General features: G+C 36.4%; 1 protein-coding gene across 1 annotated transcript in view; it reads left to right on the top strand.

The window, feature by feature from the left end:
• sfxn5a (sideroflexin 5a) overlaps positions 1-16667 on the top strand; it is a 49785-nt gene that overhangs the window by 12074 nt on the left and 21044 nt on the right. Inside the window, exons 3-9 of the mRNA XM_030125867.1 lie at positions 2577-2654; positions 2753-2779; positions 7270-7324; positions 9004-9029; positions 10462-10515; positions 10914-10970; positions 11057-11122. Coding sequence (XP_029981727.1) covers positions 2577-2654; positions 2753-2779; positions 7270-7324; positions 9004-9029; positions 10462-10515; positions 10914-10970; positions 11057-11122 — 363 coding nt within the window. The remainder of the gene's footprint in view (positions 1-2576; positions 2655-2752; positions 2780-7269; positions 7325-9003; positions 9030-10461; positions 10516-10913; positions 10971-11056; positions 11123-16667) is intronic.

Below are 16667 nucleotides of genomic sequence, written 5' to 3'. Positions count from 1 at the left end.
TCAAGCTGCAAAGGATCCAAAAGCTGGATCCATCCAATGAGACACGGACACAACTCCTATCCTGAACTGAAACAAAGTTAATGTCATAGTCACAGATTTGGCAAAGACTGTGATTCTTATAGAGTAATGAATTACAAGACAACAACTAGATTGAGTGAGTTTAAACCTGATCAGTAAGAATATCATCAGATTTAAGATTTAGAGAGTAAAAATCATCTGAGGTTCAATCATATGGCAGTACTGAGGTATTACAGATGGAAATTAACTGGTAGTTAAAGGGGTCATATTTTGCTAATCCCACTTTGGTACATTTATTTGTGTATTTATTTTGTATTTGTGTATTTGGACCCTAATAGTTCAAAAAGTTTGAATTTGAACCCTCCAGGTGTGGTAAAGCTATCTTTATATTCATTTCGGGAAAAATCGAGTGGATTTCTACAACACGTTTTAATTCCTGCTTAATTTGTTATGTTTTATAACTAGTTACGTCACGACATTTGCATGTATAAGGTCAAGACTTCCGACGAACATTTCTCTTAGTGCATCATAATTGTTTGTCAGCAGCAGCGGTTGTAGTCCATACTGAAAATATGTCCAAACTTTAAGCCCATTACCTAAATTGTTCAGTTGTTGGTTGAACAGGACAGAGCAGCACAGCCAAAAACCTGTAGGAGGTGGGGCCTGAAGTGGCTCATTTGCATTTAAAGGGCCAGTGCTCCAAACCACCTTTCTGGTGTCATTAGTCAGTCCCTCCAGGATTTCACGAGATTTTTTTTTTTTTTGATTGTTGCGGCCTAAAATGCCTGATTTTGCAGCAGCTTTTCCAAAAAATTGTGGTGAAAGTTGCGATGATTTGAGGCTTCTTTTATTAAAGTCACAGGAACATGGGCATTTGCAAATTACCTAGAACAGTCTTTTTTGAGTTTTTAGCCTTAAAAAGCACCAGGAAGCAGTGATTTTAAACAAAACAGGCTTTTTTTCAGTCATTCACAGATTTGTTTTGAGCAGCCAATGAGAGCGGAGCGTCACAGAACACCAGCCAATGAGAGCGTAGCATCACAGAACGCCAGCCAATGACAGCGAAACGTCACAGAATGTCAGCCAATGAGACTGGAGCGTCCCAGAACATCAGCCAATGAGAGCGCAGAGTCACAGACATCAACCAATCTGAGTGCAGTATCACAGAACGTCAGCCAATGAGAGCGTAGCGTCACAGAATGCCAGCCAATCAGAGAGCAGTATCACAGAACGTCAGCAAATGAGAGCGCAGCGTCACAGAACGTCAGCCAGTGAGAGCGCAGCATCACAGAATGTCAGCCAATGAGAGCGTAGCGTCACAGAATGCCAGCCAATCAGAGAGCAGCGTCACAGAACGTCAGCCAATGAGAGCGTAGCGTCACAGAATGCCAGCCAATCAGAGAGCAGCATCACAGAACGTCAGCCAATGAGAGCGTAGCGTCACAGAATGGCAGCCAATCAGAGAGCAGCTTCACGGAATGCCAGCCAATCAGAGAGCAGCGTCACGGAACGCCAGCCAATGAGAGTGTAGGGTCACACAACCAGAGAGCCTGATCCTTAGTTTTTCTCTTTCCTGTTGTGCTGTTACACAGTTATAGTAAACATTTTTTGTAATAAATAACTTATATGTACAAATACAATGTAGAACAACATTACTTTCATCCAAATACATGCAGTACGTTATTATATTTAGGGTTAGGGTTAGATGGGTTACATGCACACACACACACACAACACACAACACACAGAAAGGAAAGCATGCCTCCACAGGTTCTTTCTTCTTCTCTTCTATTGCCTTATAGAGTAGATCTGCACTAACCTTGACCCTTTCAGCTCCTGCTATTGTTCTGGATCCAACAGCCTCTGTCATTGGGACTTGTCTCGTCTTTCCTCTTCCAGTTTCAGCCGTTCTCTTTGCATGTTCTGTGGTTGAAAAGTGTATGTGGAGCGGCCACTTTCTTTGGTGTTCCATCACAATATTGCAGGCAGTGCAGAACAGTATACTTCCGCTTTTGTGTAACACATCTGGAAACTGACTTGCACGAACTTTGGCAGTGATATTTGTCGGTAAATGAGTGTTTTGAATCGCACATGTCTTCATCTTCTCAGTCGTCAACAAGGAAGTGAACGTGATGACGTACATGTCACGTAGACAGGGGTGGGCGAAAGGGGGCTAAGGTGATTAGTCAAATTTGCGGTGATTGGACGAAATTGCAGCGCCACACAGAATTCGCGGTGATTGGTTGAATTTGCGTTAATAGTTGCAATTGCAACATCGCAAATTCCTGGAGGGACTGATTAGTCAGAAATAGGGTTGAAGATGGACCTGTGGAGTTGAATTAATGAAGAATTCAGACCCAAGCAGAGCGTTTATAGTTTATGTAGACCACAGGGAAATGTTTTAAAATGCATAATTCCATTTTAAAAAAGCAAAATATCGTTCCTTTCAATCAATGCATCCGTTCTCTTATGGGATGAATGTTTTTGTGCATGTTCCCTGACAAACTAAAAAAAAAACCTTCACATTTATCACTGACTTTTACCCTCTGTTAAATCAGAAACGTCTGCAGGAATGTGTGGACCTGATTGACCAATATAAAGACGGAACTCTTCCTCCAGGTGTGACGGACGCTCAGGTAAAGACACTACAGACTCTAAGATTATCTGTGTAACAAATAATTCTACACTTAGACATGTTTACTCATTATGGATATTTGTTTATTTTTCTCCACAGCTTTGGAAAGCTCAAAAAATAAAGCAAGTAAGTAAAATAAAGGATGTTTTCTTTATTTGCCATCTATGTCGTTGTGTTGGGACTTTATGACTTTAGTCACCAGCACCAACAACCCACCTCACATACTATTCATTATATAAGAAATATCTTTATTTTTTGTGTCTTTTGTATTAGAGGGTTAAAATTCTGAAAATGATTGAAAATTTGGTGGTGAAATGGTTAGAGAGATTTATGCCGAAGAAAGTAGAAAAAATATTGATATATATTGATTTTATAGCAGTTTTTTTTTACATGTACATTTTTGGCTGCAGGGTCCCAGAGGTGTTAAATTAGAGGGAACCACAAGGGTTAAATTAAGGCAACAGAAGTCAATATTCTGTCTAACTGACAGCACATTATATGACAGACCCTAGGAGTTTGTACTTACTATCGAGGATCGGCCTTTATTTGACTATGCCTCACCTGTATTTGTAACTGACACCGGATTTTTATTGGGTTATCTACTACAATGCATTTTTTGTTTGTTTGTTTTTTCATCATCTTTGGTCGCTGTGGTGTTGTTTTCATGAGTATGTTCACATTCACATTAATATTCTTCTACTAATTAGAATATTCTGAATATAAGAGGGATCTTGTGAACATCATGTTCCGTTCAGGTATTCAGAATTAGTAGAAAACATTTTAGATTTTCTAATATTATTCCAGTTTTATGAGGGTTTTTTGGATGTTTTATTAGCCTGTTTTAATTCAGGTTATGAAAAACTGCTCCTAGAATAAAGATAAAGGTCGAAATGCTTAAAATAAAAATACAATTTATGGTCAGAACATAATGTTAAATATTATGACAGAGGATACGAGCCGTTTTTTTGATGTGAAAAGTGTTGAAAATGTGATCTATTCCAAAAGGTCGACCACCAGCCGACTAGACAAAACACTTGATATGTGCAGCTGCATGTTAACAGGAATATTAGTGCAATAAAATTTTAAATAGCCATGTAAGGAGCTCATTAGGTGTTTTGTCTTTAAGAATAATGGCAATAACTGCATATTTTGTGCATATAAATGTCTCCATATATATGTATATCTGTCATATAATTTTCACATCATACACTGAACATGCAGCAGGCGACAAAAACACAGATATGTACTTTAAAGAAGTCAGTGAAGAAGTCAAGTAATCTTCCTCCAGTGTTAATTAGCTGAATGTGCCAGATTTGAGAAACTCTGACAGTCACTGAACTGCAGGTGCAGCTGGACGAGGCATCGGGGAAACATTTATAGTTAAATGAGAGAATCAGGAAAGTCAAAAGGATGTCTCTGGTTAGCAACAAGGACCTGGGAAAAACTTTAAAATAAGTCTAATCACAGTCTTTATGTATTTTACTTATTACATGTAGAGAATAGAATAGAATAGAATAGAATAGAATAGAATAGAATAGAATAGAATAGAATAGAATAGAATGTCTTTGTTGTCATTGTACAGGTACAACAAAATTTTAAAAAGTGGAATCATCCTAGGCATCATAAAAAGTATAAATAATGTATATAAAAGAGTATAAAAACTAAAATATAAAAGAAAAACCCTGATGGCGTAAATATCTTCAAAAAAAAAAAAAGCAGCATAAAAAAGTGTCACTAGAATTATAAAAAACACATAAAACGTCATCATATACTCTAGAGGATAGCCTTTAGTGTTGTTGTATGTGCACTGAAATTAGGAGTGCTGATGACACAAGATGTGAAATATGGAAAACTCAAGTGACTACATCTAATTCCAGAAATTGGAAAATATTTTGTTGGAAAAACATAATGAGATTTTTGTAAACACCAAAGATCAAAAAGGCTTCACTATCATTACCTCAGCTCTGTTAGAGGTTGTGCGGTGAGCAGGATGTGGGTCATGTGCATGTTTTTGGCAGTGCACAAAATAAATGAATAAATAAATAAAAATATTATCCCAATGTTGGAATAATAATAATAATAATATCAATGAAGAACTTGGAAAAATATTGGGATACAAACTACCAAGAACATGTTCTGTGCCATATTTGGTCATTTAACAGGAAAAGACACACCAAGTAAGGATAAATATTTAATTAAAATTCTTTTGGTAACGTCTAAAAAAGCCATCATCACATGAAAATGGTGTAAAGAGGAACCCCCCTACCCTTAAATAATTGGAGACACATGGAAGAAATTCACAACATGGAGAGACTTACTTATATCATAAGACTACAACAAGCAACATGTGAAGACTGATGGAAAAAGTGGACAATATATGCGATGACAACTGACACTATGCTGTAAAATCTCAAAAATGAAACAACAAAATGTAAGCAAAAAAAAAAAGAAATTAGGAGTGCTACTACAGTCAATGCAATGATATGAATAAAAACATCAATGTTAGAAAATAAGAATAGAGCAAATATAAAATTACAAGAATAGAATATAAATTTTACACAAAGTAAAATAAGAATTGAAATAAAAGTAGAATAAAATAAAAATAGACATAAAATATGAATAGACACAACATTAACAGTATGTATAATATGAACAAGTCTATAAAAACAGTGCATTTATGTTTGAGTAATGGATAGCTATTGCATCGTTATTGCAAGAACAGAGGATTTTGCATGGACTTATTGCACATAATTCACATTATTACAGGGTTATTGCACATTATTGGAAGGGATTGTACAGGACGAACAGGATGTGAGGGCTACATGATGGAATTCCAATTATTTTTTTCCATTTCTACTGTTATTTTTCCCATGTATTGAAGGCGTTTCACTGTATTTAAGGGCCATTCCACTGAATGGGTGCCATTTTCATCCCCAGGACATTACATGTATAAATGTGCATGAAAATCAACTCTAAAATACATTTTACTATTAAGCAAAGTGTCCTGCACATTGATCTAATTGCAAATTTCAAATATTTATTTGAAAACATTCATAAAAACTACCTAGAACACTGAAAAATAGCATTTGTTGCCTGTCCCCACTCTCTAATGCTACACTTTACCATGAAATATAATGATTAAAATACTTCAGAAATTTTTTTTTTCTGCATTGTTGTGTGACTCCATATTCCATCTGTGCTTTAAATACATTTTTTTCATGAGAAATCCATAATATTTTTGTGAAAATATACATTTTAGTCGTGTCCCTGGGTTCTCACTCAGTCCTGTTACCCTAACACATTCTCCCCTCTGAAAAATTTGGAATATTCCACAAGTCCCATGTTCAGCAGGAAGTTACATCAGCTGGATTTTCTGAAGGCCATGGGAAGATCAAAACTAAGTTCTTTCATTTTTTTTTTCTATATATTTGATGATATTGTAACTGTGACTGAGAAGGTTAATCTCAACACTCAGTCCTGTTACCAAAATTATTTCTTAGATGTTATTTGTTTATCTTAAAAATACATATTTTTTGCAAATCGCAAGAATGTGCTCAGTGTCATCATGCTATTACCATGAATGCCACGTGGCTGTATTCCATGAATTTGCTAATTCTGTGCTAAAAACTCATTCCTGTTACTTTCAGTCCTGTTACTCAAATAAAGAGTAACAGGCCTGAGTAACAGTAACGGGAGTGAGTAGTGTCCTCTGGTTTATTGATTTATTAGTGAATTTTACTCAGTATAATACTATTCACTTGATTTTAAAGTTTTACAGTTGAAATGATTATATTCATTTGGCTAGTTCTGTTATAGGATATAGAGCAATCTGCACGTGTCTGTGCAACCTCTAAATATTAATTAATTTGCAGAAAATTTGGACCGAAGTAATTTGGCCAGATATGGAACCAAATGCAGGGTTCTAATCCAGAGAATCTGAAAAAAAAATTTTTTTGGACCACTCTAACACACACTCATTCCTGTTACCCAATGTTCATTCCTGTTACTAAATAACTTTTCTAAAAAATAAAGATAAACCACCGGATTTTTTCAGTTATGTGTGGTCCATTCTTTGCCCAAGTATGTAATGAATTACATCATAAAAATTTTGATAAATTTGAGGTTTGGGTCTCCTTTAAAATGAAAAAATGACTTTGCAGTTTTAAGAAAATTACAACTTGCGTGCATATATAGTGATTTTTTAGTCACAAATATTAATTATTTTAACATGTAACCAACCATTTCTTTAAAATAAACACTTTGTTGTGAGGAAAACAAAGGAATTAGTTGACAAGCTTTTACCTTTGGTAACAGGACTGAGAAAAATGCAATCATGTTCCGCTTAAAAACCTTGTAAAAATGAAATAAAGTTGCCTGAGATGGACCAATACACATTTTGAATTGTTAAATATGTGTGTTATTAGATTCAGTGTTGAAAAAAGATAAAAAATGAAGTTTAATTTGGAAGAGTTATAACAAGCAAATGGCACCCATTCGGTGGAATGGCCCTTAAGCTGTTTTTAACCTTTCCATAGTGACTTTTGAAACTTTTCTCCCAAACTTAAATCACCCAGTACTATTCTAATCAGTTTCTAATCATTATGCTGTTATTGCAGGCCATCATCCACCCCGACACTGGGGAGAAGATCTTCATGCCCTTTCGGATGTCAGGTACAGTGTCTTGGTGTTGGAGCCTCGGGGTAAGTGGGATCCAGGGGCTTGTTATGAGGTCCAACATGGGAACTGTCACAGATCAACAGGGCTCTTCAGGTTGTCTCGGGTCTGGAAAGGTCGCGCTCAGCTGGATGCTGATTAAAACTTCTCTCCCACGGTGACTGAGAAGTTCTTAAGACCTCTATGAAGGCAAACACCACTACTTTGGTTCAGTCTTAAAGCACCTTTTAAGTGAGTTGGACGATATGAGGGAACGTAAGAGAGAAGGGAAGAGGAAAAATACAGCAGCTGAACTTGTTAGAACCATATTCTGTAGGCAGTGAAGCTGTGAGTAACACATTTAGTCCAGACAAAATACACAGACAACGTGCAAAGAAGATGTTAGAAGAGATGCTAAACACTATAAAGCATGGTTTTTCAGCTGTAAATGGAATTATATGACTTAATGGTGATGAAACCCAATAATATACAAAAAAATCTGTATTTTATCTTATGTTTCCTGTTGTAAAATTATGCTGAAGCTCCAGCCTGTATCATGACGCTGATACTCACGTAAACTATAACTCCATGTCATGAAAGTTGAGTAAAAAAATGCAAAAAAAAAAAAAAAAAATCTTTGTTTCGAATCAGACTGGATTTCCTTACCATTATAGTACATTGCAACTATTTACTCATTGTATATAAAGCAAGGCAAGGCAGGTTTTTTATATAGCACATTTCATGTACAAGACAATTCAAAGTGCTTTACATAAAACATTAAAAACATTATAGCAGGGAAGCAATAAAAAGTATAGGCATGAGAAAAAAACAACCAAACCCCCCCCCAAAAAAATAAACAAAACAAAACAGATAAATAGATAAAACTGATAAAAAATATTAAGCTTAATAGAAACAGTGTAGATCTGAACTTCTGAATAAAAACTCTGTTCAAATGCAGCTGAGAACAGGTGGGTCTTTAACCTGGATTTAAATAAACTGAGTGTTTCAGCTGATCTGAGGCTTCCTGGGAGTTTGTTCCAGACATGTGAAGCATAGAAGCTGAACGCAGCTTCTCCATGTCTGGTTCTGACTCTAGGAACTGACAACAGACTGGATCCAGATGACCTGAGGGGTCTGGTAGGTTCATACCTACCAGGCACGGAGTTAAAAGCAGTTAAAGTGCTTTTAAATTTGTCAGGATACAGTTGGTGGCCCAAAGTTTTGGCATTGACATCAATTGATTCTTTGCAGAATTTTTTTTTATTTGCTGGTAAAAACAGTTGAAAATTACAAGTTCTTAAAAAATGTCTTAAATGCACATCAAAAACCTGTGAAAAATATCTAAAGAAAAATCTAAACAAATTAAAAATTAGTGTCACTGCCAAAACTTTTGGTGACGACTATACATATTAGGGAATAACAGGCCTGTTAGCAGCTTTGGGATGATGCATTTAATGTCTAATGAAGGAGGGTTTGTTTAGTTTAATAATAATGAGTTTAAAACAGAACGCATAAAGGAAATACATTATCACAAACACATATGAACACATATGAAGACTGGAGAGAAAGACGACAGAGAACTGTAAAAAGAACTAAAACTGTCAGACAAATCTCATGATGTCAGATAAAATGTATTTACTCAAGTACAGTTACAGTTGTGATTGAATCAGTGATGACCTTTGACCTCTTCTCTGCAGGTTTCATCCCTTTTGGAACACCTGTGGTAAGAATCCATTGCATTTAAATACTGCAAAGAATAAAATGAATCTCTGTTTATTAGAATTATTTTGAAGAGCAGAATAACAATGAATATTTCATGATGCATCAGCTCATATGCACAAGCTTTTTCCAGGGCTCATATTTTAAGTTATTAAAGTGTAAAAAAACATAATTCATTAAGTTTTCTGGGATTGAAGTCATAGTTCATCTAATTTGACCCCATTTGCTGCTAAGATGTTTTTACACTATGATTTTCTCTCATATTGAATACTGTAGAACTTCCTGGTCACTTCCTGCTGGCACAACGCTCAAACCCGTAGAATCACTTTTTAAAAAAACATTTAGTTTCCACCACTGCATTGTTTTAGATAAATATGAATTTCTTAATTTCAATAATTTTGTGAATTTGAAAAATGCTTGCCGGATATTTTCAGTCTTGCATGGACTTACCCCTCCTCCCTTGACAGACTTTATCAAATCCCGCTCTGTCAGTGGGAGGGGCCACGCAGGTGCACTACTGTTGGACAAACTACACTTTCTGTCACAGGGACTAAATATTGGAACAGTTTACCACTCAACATAAGAGACTCACAATCATATGCCTCCTTCAAATCACAACTTAAACATTAGAAGAAGGAAAACCAAGCCTGTGACCATCAGTAGATTGTCCTCACTGTGTTGTTTTGTGTGTTTTTATGATGTGTTGTCTTTTGTCAGTTGTCTTTCTTGTCACCTGCCTACGGACTACAGATGGAAATTAGCACTGCTGCTACAATCTGGCATATTTACAGCTGCAATTGTTGTAGATGTTCATCAATATGCACTGTCCCAAATGAATAAATAAATACATAAGAAAAGCACTCGGAGAGCACAGACCTCCGCCAAGGCAGATCAGTGCCCCCCCCCCGATCACCACAAAAATTTGATAATTTGTTCCTTGTGCCAGTATCAACATTTCCTGAAAATTTCACCCCAATCTGTCCATAACTTTTTTGAGTTACCTTGCTAACAGTCAAACAGACAAACCCCGATGAAAACAAATAAATAAATAAACAAGAAAAGCACTCAAAGAGCACAGACCTCCGCCAAGACAGACACCCCCCCCCCCATCACCACCAAAATTTTTACATTTCTTCCTTGTGCCAGTATCAACATTTCCTGAAAATTTCATGAAAATCCGTCCATAACTTTTTCAGTTATCTTGCTAACAAACAAACACGCAAACACCCAAAGCAAAGTGATCACAATACCTCCTGGCGGAGGTAATAATCAGTAACACCTGTGGTATTCCTGAAAAACATTATAGTGACTTACTAGTGCATTTAGTAGTGAGTAATAGTACATTTTAAACACTTTAGGCTCTAATTTTTTTCAGTAGTCAGTCTCTGTATTTAATATGTATTTAAGGTAATTTTAATGTTGTTCACTCTGTTCAGGTTGTTGGTCTCCTTCTTCCAAATCAAACTTTGTTGTCCACCGTCTTCTGGCAGGTAAAAACCAAATGTCGTACTAGAAAAGTATGTTTTGGGGTTTATTTAATGCATATTTTACAGGTGTTTGTACATTTATCAATATTTCATTAAATATTTGAGTGTTGGCCACTCGGCTGGTGTTTAGATATGTTTTTTAATTCTTCTTTTTTTCTTTTTCTTTCCTCCTTAAAAAACAATAATAGAACTAAGAAATACTATATTGAATTGATGTTTGATCTCATGGATGCAAATCTCATGTTTGACTCTGTTTCATCATATAATTGTTTCCAGTATTTTAGCCTTTAATTGAACAAATGACAGAATGCAGATTGATCATAAACCTTGTTCATTAGCTGTAGTCAGGTTGGATGTTGGGCTTTTATTGACACATAATCACATCCACATTTTCCTTCCAGTGGTTAAATCAGAGTCACAACGCCTGTGTGAACTACTGCAACCGTAACGCCTCCCAGGTATTAAACCTGTTCTACATATCCTGTAAATACTGTGTTACTATGTCCTTTTCACTAATTTCACTTGTTTTGTTTTTTTACTTCAGCCGGCTCCAGTTTCCAAGTTTATTCGTGGATACATCGGAGCTGTGACCAGTGCCGTCTCCATCGCTGTGAGTTCCCATGATTCCTGTAACACTAGAATAACACCAGAAATGACATTTGAATATCCCATTGTCCAGCTACCAAATGGCAGTTGAGTTTGATAGACATATCACCGTTCAATCATTTCGATTGGGTACTCAAAATGATTGGATGGTGTTTTTTCAGTCCTGTCCGTTCCACAGGTGACTACATTTTTTTATTTTTGTGTCAGAGCATTTAATTAATTGGTTGTAATTGGGGTGTGAAGGGGATTTTAAGCAATATAGTAAAAAATGCTCCAGGAAAACATCTCGCGCCCCACCTTTAAGTTCTCTGTAGTATTCTCGGTCATTTTGACCATTTGCAAAGGTGGAGGAAATAAATGCTAAATTATTTTACTTCACTATAGTTTTCATGTATATCAGTATTTTTTTGTACTTTTATGCTGCATTCCAGGCAGGTTTTTGGTCCCGTAAGTCATGACTTCAAGCCATGACTCAAGACTTTGTAGCATTCCAGGCAAGGAATTGTGGGAGCTAGATGTAAACAAACCAGCATGGTGGACCATACAGGGCTTATGCCCATTTACAGTCATTTCTATCTCAGCGGTGTTTGCTCTTTGCTTATTTGAGGGAAACAGAGGAAGAAAAACAGCGCATAAGTCAAGAGAAGCTGCTATACCTTTTATGTTATGTTATTTGTATATTTGGATTTGTATTTGATATTAATTTAGTATTGCACTCAGTGGACCGAAAACTAGCTAACGCAAGAGTAGCTGCTGATTATGCAGAACATTTGCGGATAAATAGGGTTAGAGCAATACCCTGTTTTCATAAACAATTTGGCATCAACACCACATCCATGGGGGCCGCCATAGTTGTTTTGACGGTCTGCGTGACGTCAGAGCTCGGAACTGGGAGTGCATGGATCTAGTATGAGTTCACGGGTAGGAAGTCATGGGTTTGACTGCCATTCCAGTGCACTTTCACCAGTAGAAGGTTGGAAAAACATGAGTTATGGGTTGCCTGGAACACAGCACTCCCTATACTCCTCATATTTTAACTCCCCATATTTTAACACAAATATCTCTAGTTTCTCCTCCTCATGTTTTTAAAAAAGGTTTTACTTTTAAGTATAAACAACGTATATTTACAGCCAAAAGTTTTGGTACTGATTGAGTTGTTTTAGATTTTCTTCCCATTTCTTATTTAACCAAAGTCTCAGAACGTGATCTAATGAGATGAGAACATTTGAGAAACAAATTTTAGAGCAGGCATGTCCAAAGTCCGGCCCGGGGGCCAATCACGGCCCGCGGTCAGATTTTATACGGCCCACAGCTTGGGTTTTATATTGTATTATTCATGGCCCGCTTGGACTGTTGAACCGAGTACATGAATCATAAAAGCTTCAAAATGCAGTTTCCCCTTTCACCTCATGGTGGCAGCACCACTCTAACTCTATCTGGCTCTGTGAACTTACCGTGAACCCTTTTTCGCTAATTTCAAACCACGGCACCTGTAAATAAAAAACCGAAAGTTGACAGTGAGGGCCGCTGCTTCCAGGAGAGATGGGAATTACAATTTTTTTTCACTGAAAATTGAGGCAATTATGTTTGCCTAATTTGTCAAGAGACTGTTGCCTTGTTTAAGGAATTCAATGTAAAGAGACACGAGCAGACAAAACATGCTAACGCATACGACAAGCTAGCAGGGAGTGAGCGTTCCGAAAAAGTGAAGCAAATTCAAGCTGCTTTAAACTCACAACAGTGACTCTTCATGTGAACCTGGGAGTTCAATGAATTCGCCACCAAGGCAGGCTACCAAGTTGCCAGGTTAGTTGCCTATAACTGCTGGTGTTATGTACTTGTAGATGTGACACAAAATATTACTTTCTGAATGTTTTTTTCAAAGAGTAAGAGTCATATGTTTTCATCTTAAACGTTAACAGACTTTGCATTACTGAGTAATATATGAGTAATGATTACTCATATAAGTCATGTTTAAAATGAATGTGGGGTTAAGATTTTTATCAACTTGGATGTTTAAGATACTCCATACAGTTTGTCCTATGTTATCTGACTCCAGTGTGAAAGGAAGGCAGAATTGTTTTGTTTTGTTTTTTTTTTTGTAATTTGTTCACACCTGAGTGGCTTAGATTTGGTTACATTGCCATTTTAAAAAACGATATTGTGACAATGAAAATAAAATTGTTGTAGAACAGCGCATTTATATGTAATTTTTACTGTTTAAAAAATGTCTGAAGGGACCACTGGCCCCTGGCAATGTCCACATTATCAGATCTGGCCCTCTTGAAAAAAAGTTTGGACACCCCTGTTTTAGAGTCATAGAAAAGAAATGATAAAAATAGATACATGGTGTTGTTTCCTCTGGATTCAGCTGTGAATGAAAAGAATGGAGTTTGATGCTGAAATGTCAACATTTCTTCTACACGGGTGGGTTTGATTCTGAGGCTTATGAAAGTATAAAGTTATTATGGGATGTTCTTATCTTTGCAAAGTTGCCATTCGTTGATCCACAGTTAAGACTAAACTGCCACAGTTATGTTCAATTCCAAACAGATCTTTAGTTCAGCTACTGACAACCCAAACCGTACAGGAAACAGAGGTGATTAGTGGTTTTACTGTGGCTGTTTTCAGTCTAAAAACAGAGCTAAGCTAACAGAGCTATTATGTAAACTATCAGCTGACACAATATGTGAAGATTATTAGACAGTGTTATTTTGAGCGACTGTCAAAATAAGCATCTATGAGTTTTAGTTTGAAGAAGAAAACTTGATGATGCTATAATACAGATGTGTGGAAACAATGAGCTTTATACTCTATTCAGTGATTGAAACATAGTGTTAATTCGTTGGTGGTTTTTTGAATGTGTTAAATGTGTTCTGGTACCTGTTGGTGAAAGTTTAGAATTTCAGTACTACACATAATCACAAGCATTATTTATTCTTCATGAAATAAAGAGGGTGTGGAATATCAATACTACAAGAAACAGTAGTTATAGTAAAACAGTGACTGGAGCCACTTTGACTTTTAATTGTTTAATCAAACTTCCACTTGAGTGTTTGTTTACTTGTAGTGGAGGATTTTCAATATGTGTTAACACTTTAAATGAGGTTAAGGATCTGTTTATTTCTTATGACCTACTACCTTTCTTATTATATGCTATGTCTTACTTGTGAGTGATTTTTATTACCCTGTCCCCCGAAGGGGAGGCAAGGGGTATTATTTTTGGTTTGGTTTGGTTTGGTTGTTTTTTGTTTGTTCGTTAACACTTTAGCAGCAACACTATTGGTTGAATTCATACCAAATTGGGTTTATAGATTACCAGTGACCCAGAATAGATGCCATTGCATTTTGGGAAAAGTAGTTCAAAATTTTTATAAATTTTCAAAATCCCCCCCCCATTTACTTATAAGGGCCAAAATTTCACATAAAAACATCAAATTATTTCCAGTTTACTTCAAACTTGGCACATATATAGAGGCAATTGATATGCTGACATCAGCACACGTATAGACATGATGACATCAGCTGGATAGATGACGGGGTTTGTTGTGCCTGGCACCACTTGTCGATACAAACAGGCTGATTGAATGTAAAATTTCTAAAGTCAGTGCCTTTTAATAATGAATAAGATTATAATAAGTTATAATAAGTAAATAGTTGCACATTTTTTGCATCTTGCACATATATATTACACTGGTTGCATTTTACTAAGTGTTTTATAAGATAGTCCAAGGATCTAAATAACAGTATTTAATGACAGTTTTACTCCTTAATGAAGCCTATAGCCTTTAACTAATAAAACCAGTGGTGTAAATTTGTTGGATTTGAGCATAATGGTTTGATGATCAGCCTCCAAAGTGTTCTTATTGGTGGAGTCTTTTTTCTTACCTTTGTGCCGTCAAAAGCCTAAATGTCAAAGAGAATAATCCTCATTCACACACCTGCCCTTAGTGTGGACAAGGGGCTCAAACCGAGCCAATTACTGGTCCCGCTGGGCTCATCCGGCTGCTGCCCTCGGGCCTGACAGCAGCAGCCAGCTCACAGAAGCCGGTGGGGTGTCTGGAGGGCGGACCGACAGGCCGGGAGGGGGGCGGGGGCTCACCAATTAACCGCCAGCTCTGGTGATGACCCCCCGCTGGGCTGAGCAGAGGCTGACGTGACGCCGTGTGATTAGTGTTTTCTAAGAGAGCTGAGCCTTTCACTGCAGCCTCAATATGTTAAAAAATCACAGGTACTTGAGTTTGTGTCACAGAATGTGTGCATTTAATGACTGTCAGATACAACAGTTAAAGCTGCTGTCAAATATCACTCACAATTTGCAAGTGATCCAGTCTGGTTCTAGGTGTCTGATTAGTTCACAATATGAGTTAACAAGACAAAGAAGAAAACAACTTCACCCATAAAGACCCAGTGCCACTTTTGTGGCAGTTCTCAAATGAATTTTTCACTATGTAACCTTTCTTATCACCATTTATTGCAATATTATCCTCTGTATTTTGCATATTTACAGTAAAATCTGGTATTTTCCCATATTTAATTTTTTGATCAAGTAGATCAGGGGTGTCAAACTCATTTTAGTTCAGGAGCCACATTCAGCTAAATTTGCTCTAAAGAGGGCCAGACCAGTAAAATAATAACATAATAATATATAAATAATGTCAACTCCAAATTTTTCTCTGTTTTACAGTGAAAAAAGTAAAATTACATAAGGAAAATGTTTACATCTACAAACTACCCTTTCAGATAATGTGAATAACATGAACAAACTGGGAAAAAAAATTGTAATTTTAACACTATTATGCTTTAGTTTATCATTTCCATATGTACATTATAACGTACAGATCACAGTGGATCTACAGATACACAAAATATTTAGTAACAGGTTGAATATTATTAAAATTGCACTTCTCTTAAGACGTTTCAGGTTGTTCATATATGTTCGGATTATTCAGATTTTTTTGTGAAATTATACTTTGTTGTAGTCTAAATACATGAAAACATTTACATTTACAAAAAGAAAAATTTGGAGTTGTGAGTATTTATGGGTTATTATGAGATTGAATTGGTCTGAATGTGGAACCTGAACTAAAATGATTGTTAATATCTTTGTGTAATTTTTGCATTTCACAAATTCATCCAAGGGGCCAGACTGGACCCATTGGCAGGCCGGATTTGGCCCCCGGGCCGCATGTTTGACACCTGTGATGTAGATGTTCATAATAGCTCAGATTCAAGTTGAGGGTTATCATAACATATGTGGAGAAAACTGAAGAAAAACTGACTTTTTCAGCCAAAAAACAAGCATCTCCATCCACTGTCATTGATCCAACTCCATGGGTTTTATTGGTGAATCAGTGTTGTAGAAGATGACGGTGTCTCCATAGTAACTATGGAGCCTCTGCACGTCCAAATGGGTCATATCTGATGACCATGAAAAGATGACAAACTGTATTTTACACCAATTATTTACATAGATTAATAGGATTAATGGATCAACAGGTATTAAACATTTTACATTAGTAGATGTTTTTGGTAAGGCAGTGGATGTT

Source organism: Sphaeramia orbicularis, chromosome 22, assembly GCF_902148855.1.
Source record: "Sphaeramia orbicularis chromosome 22, fSphaOr1.1, whole genome shotgun sequence".
In the NCBI taxonomy this organism is placed as follows: Eukaryota; Metazoa; Chordata; class Actinopteri; order Kurtiformes; family Apogonidae; genus Sphaeramia; species Sphaeramia orbicularis.
This window is presented reverse-complemented; position numbering and strand designations above follow the sequence as displayed.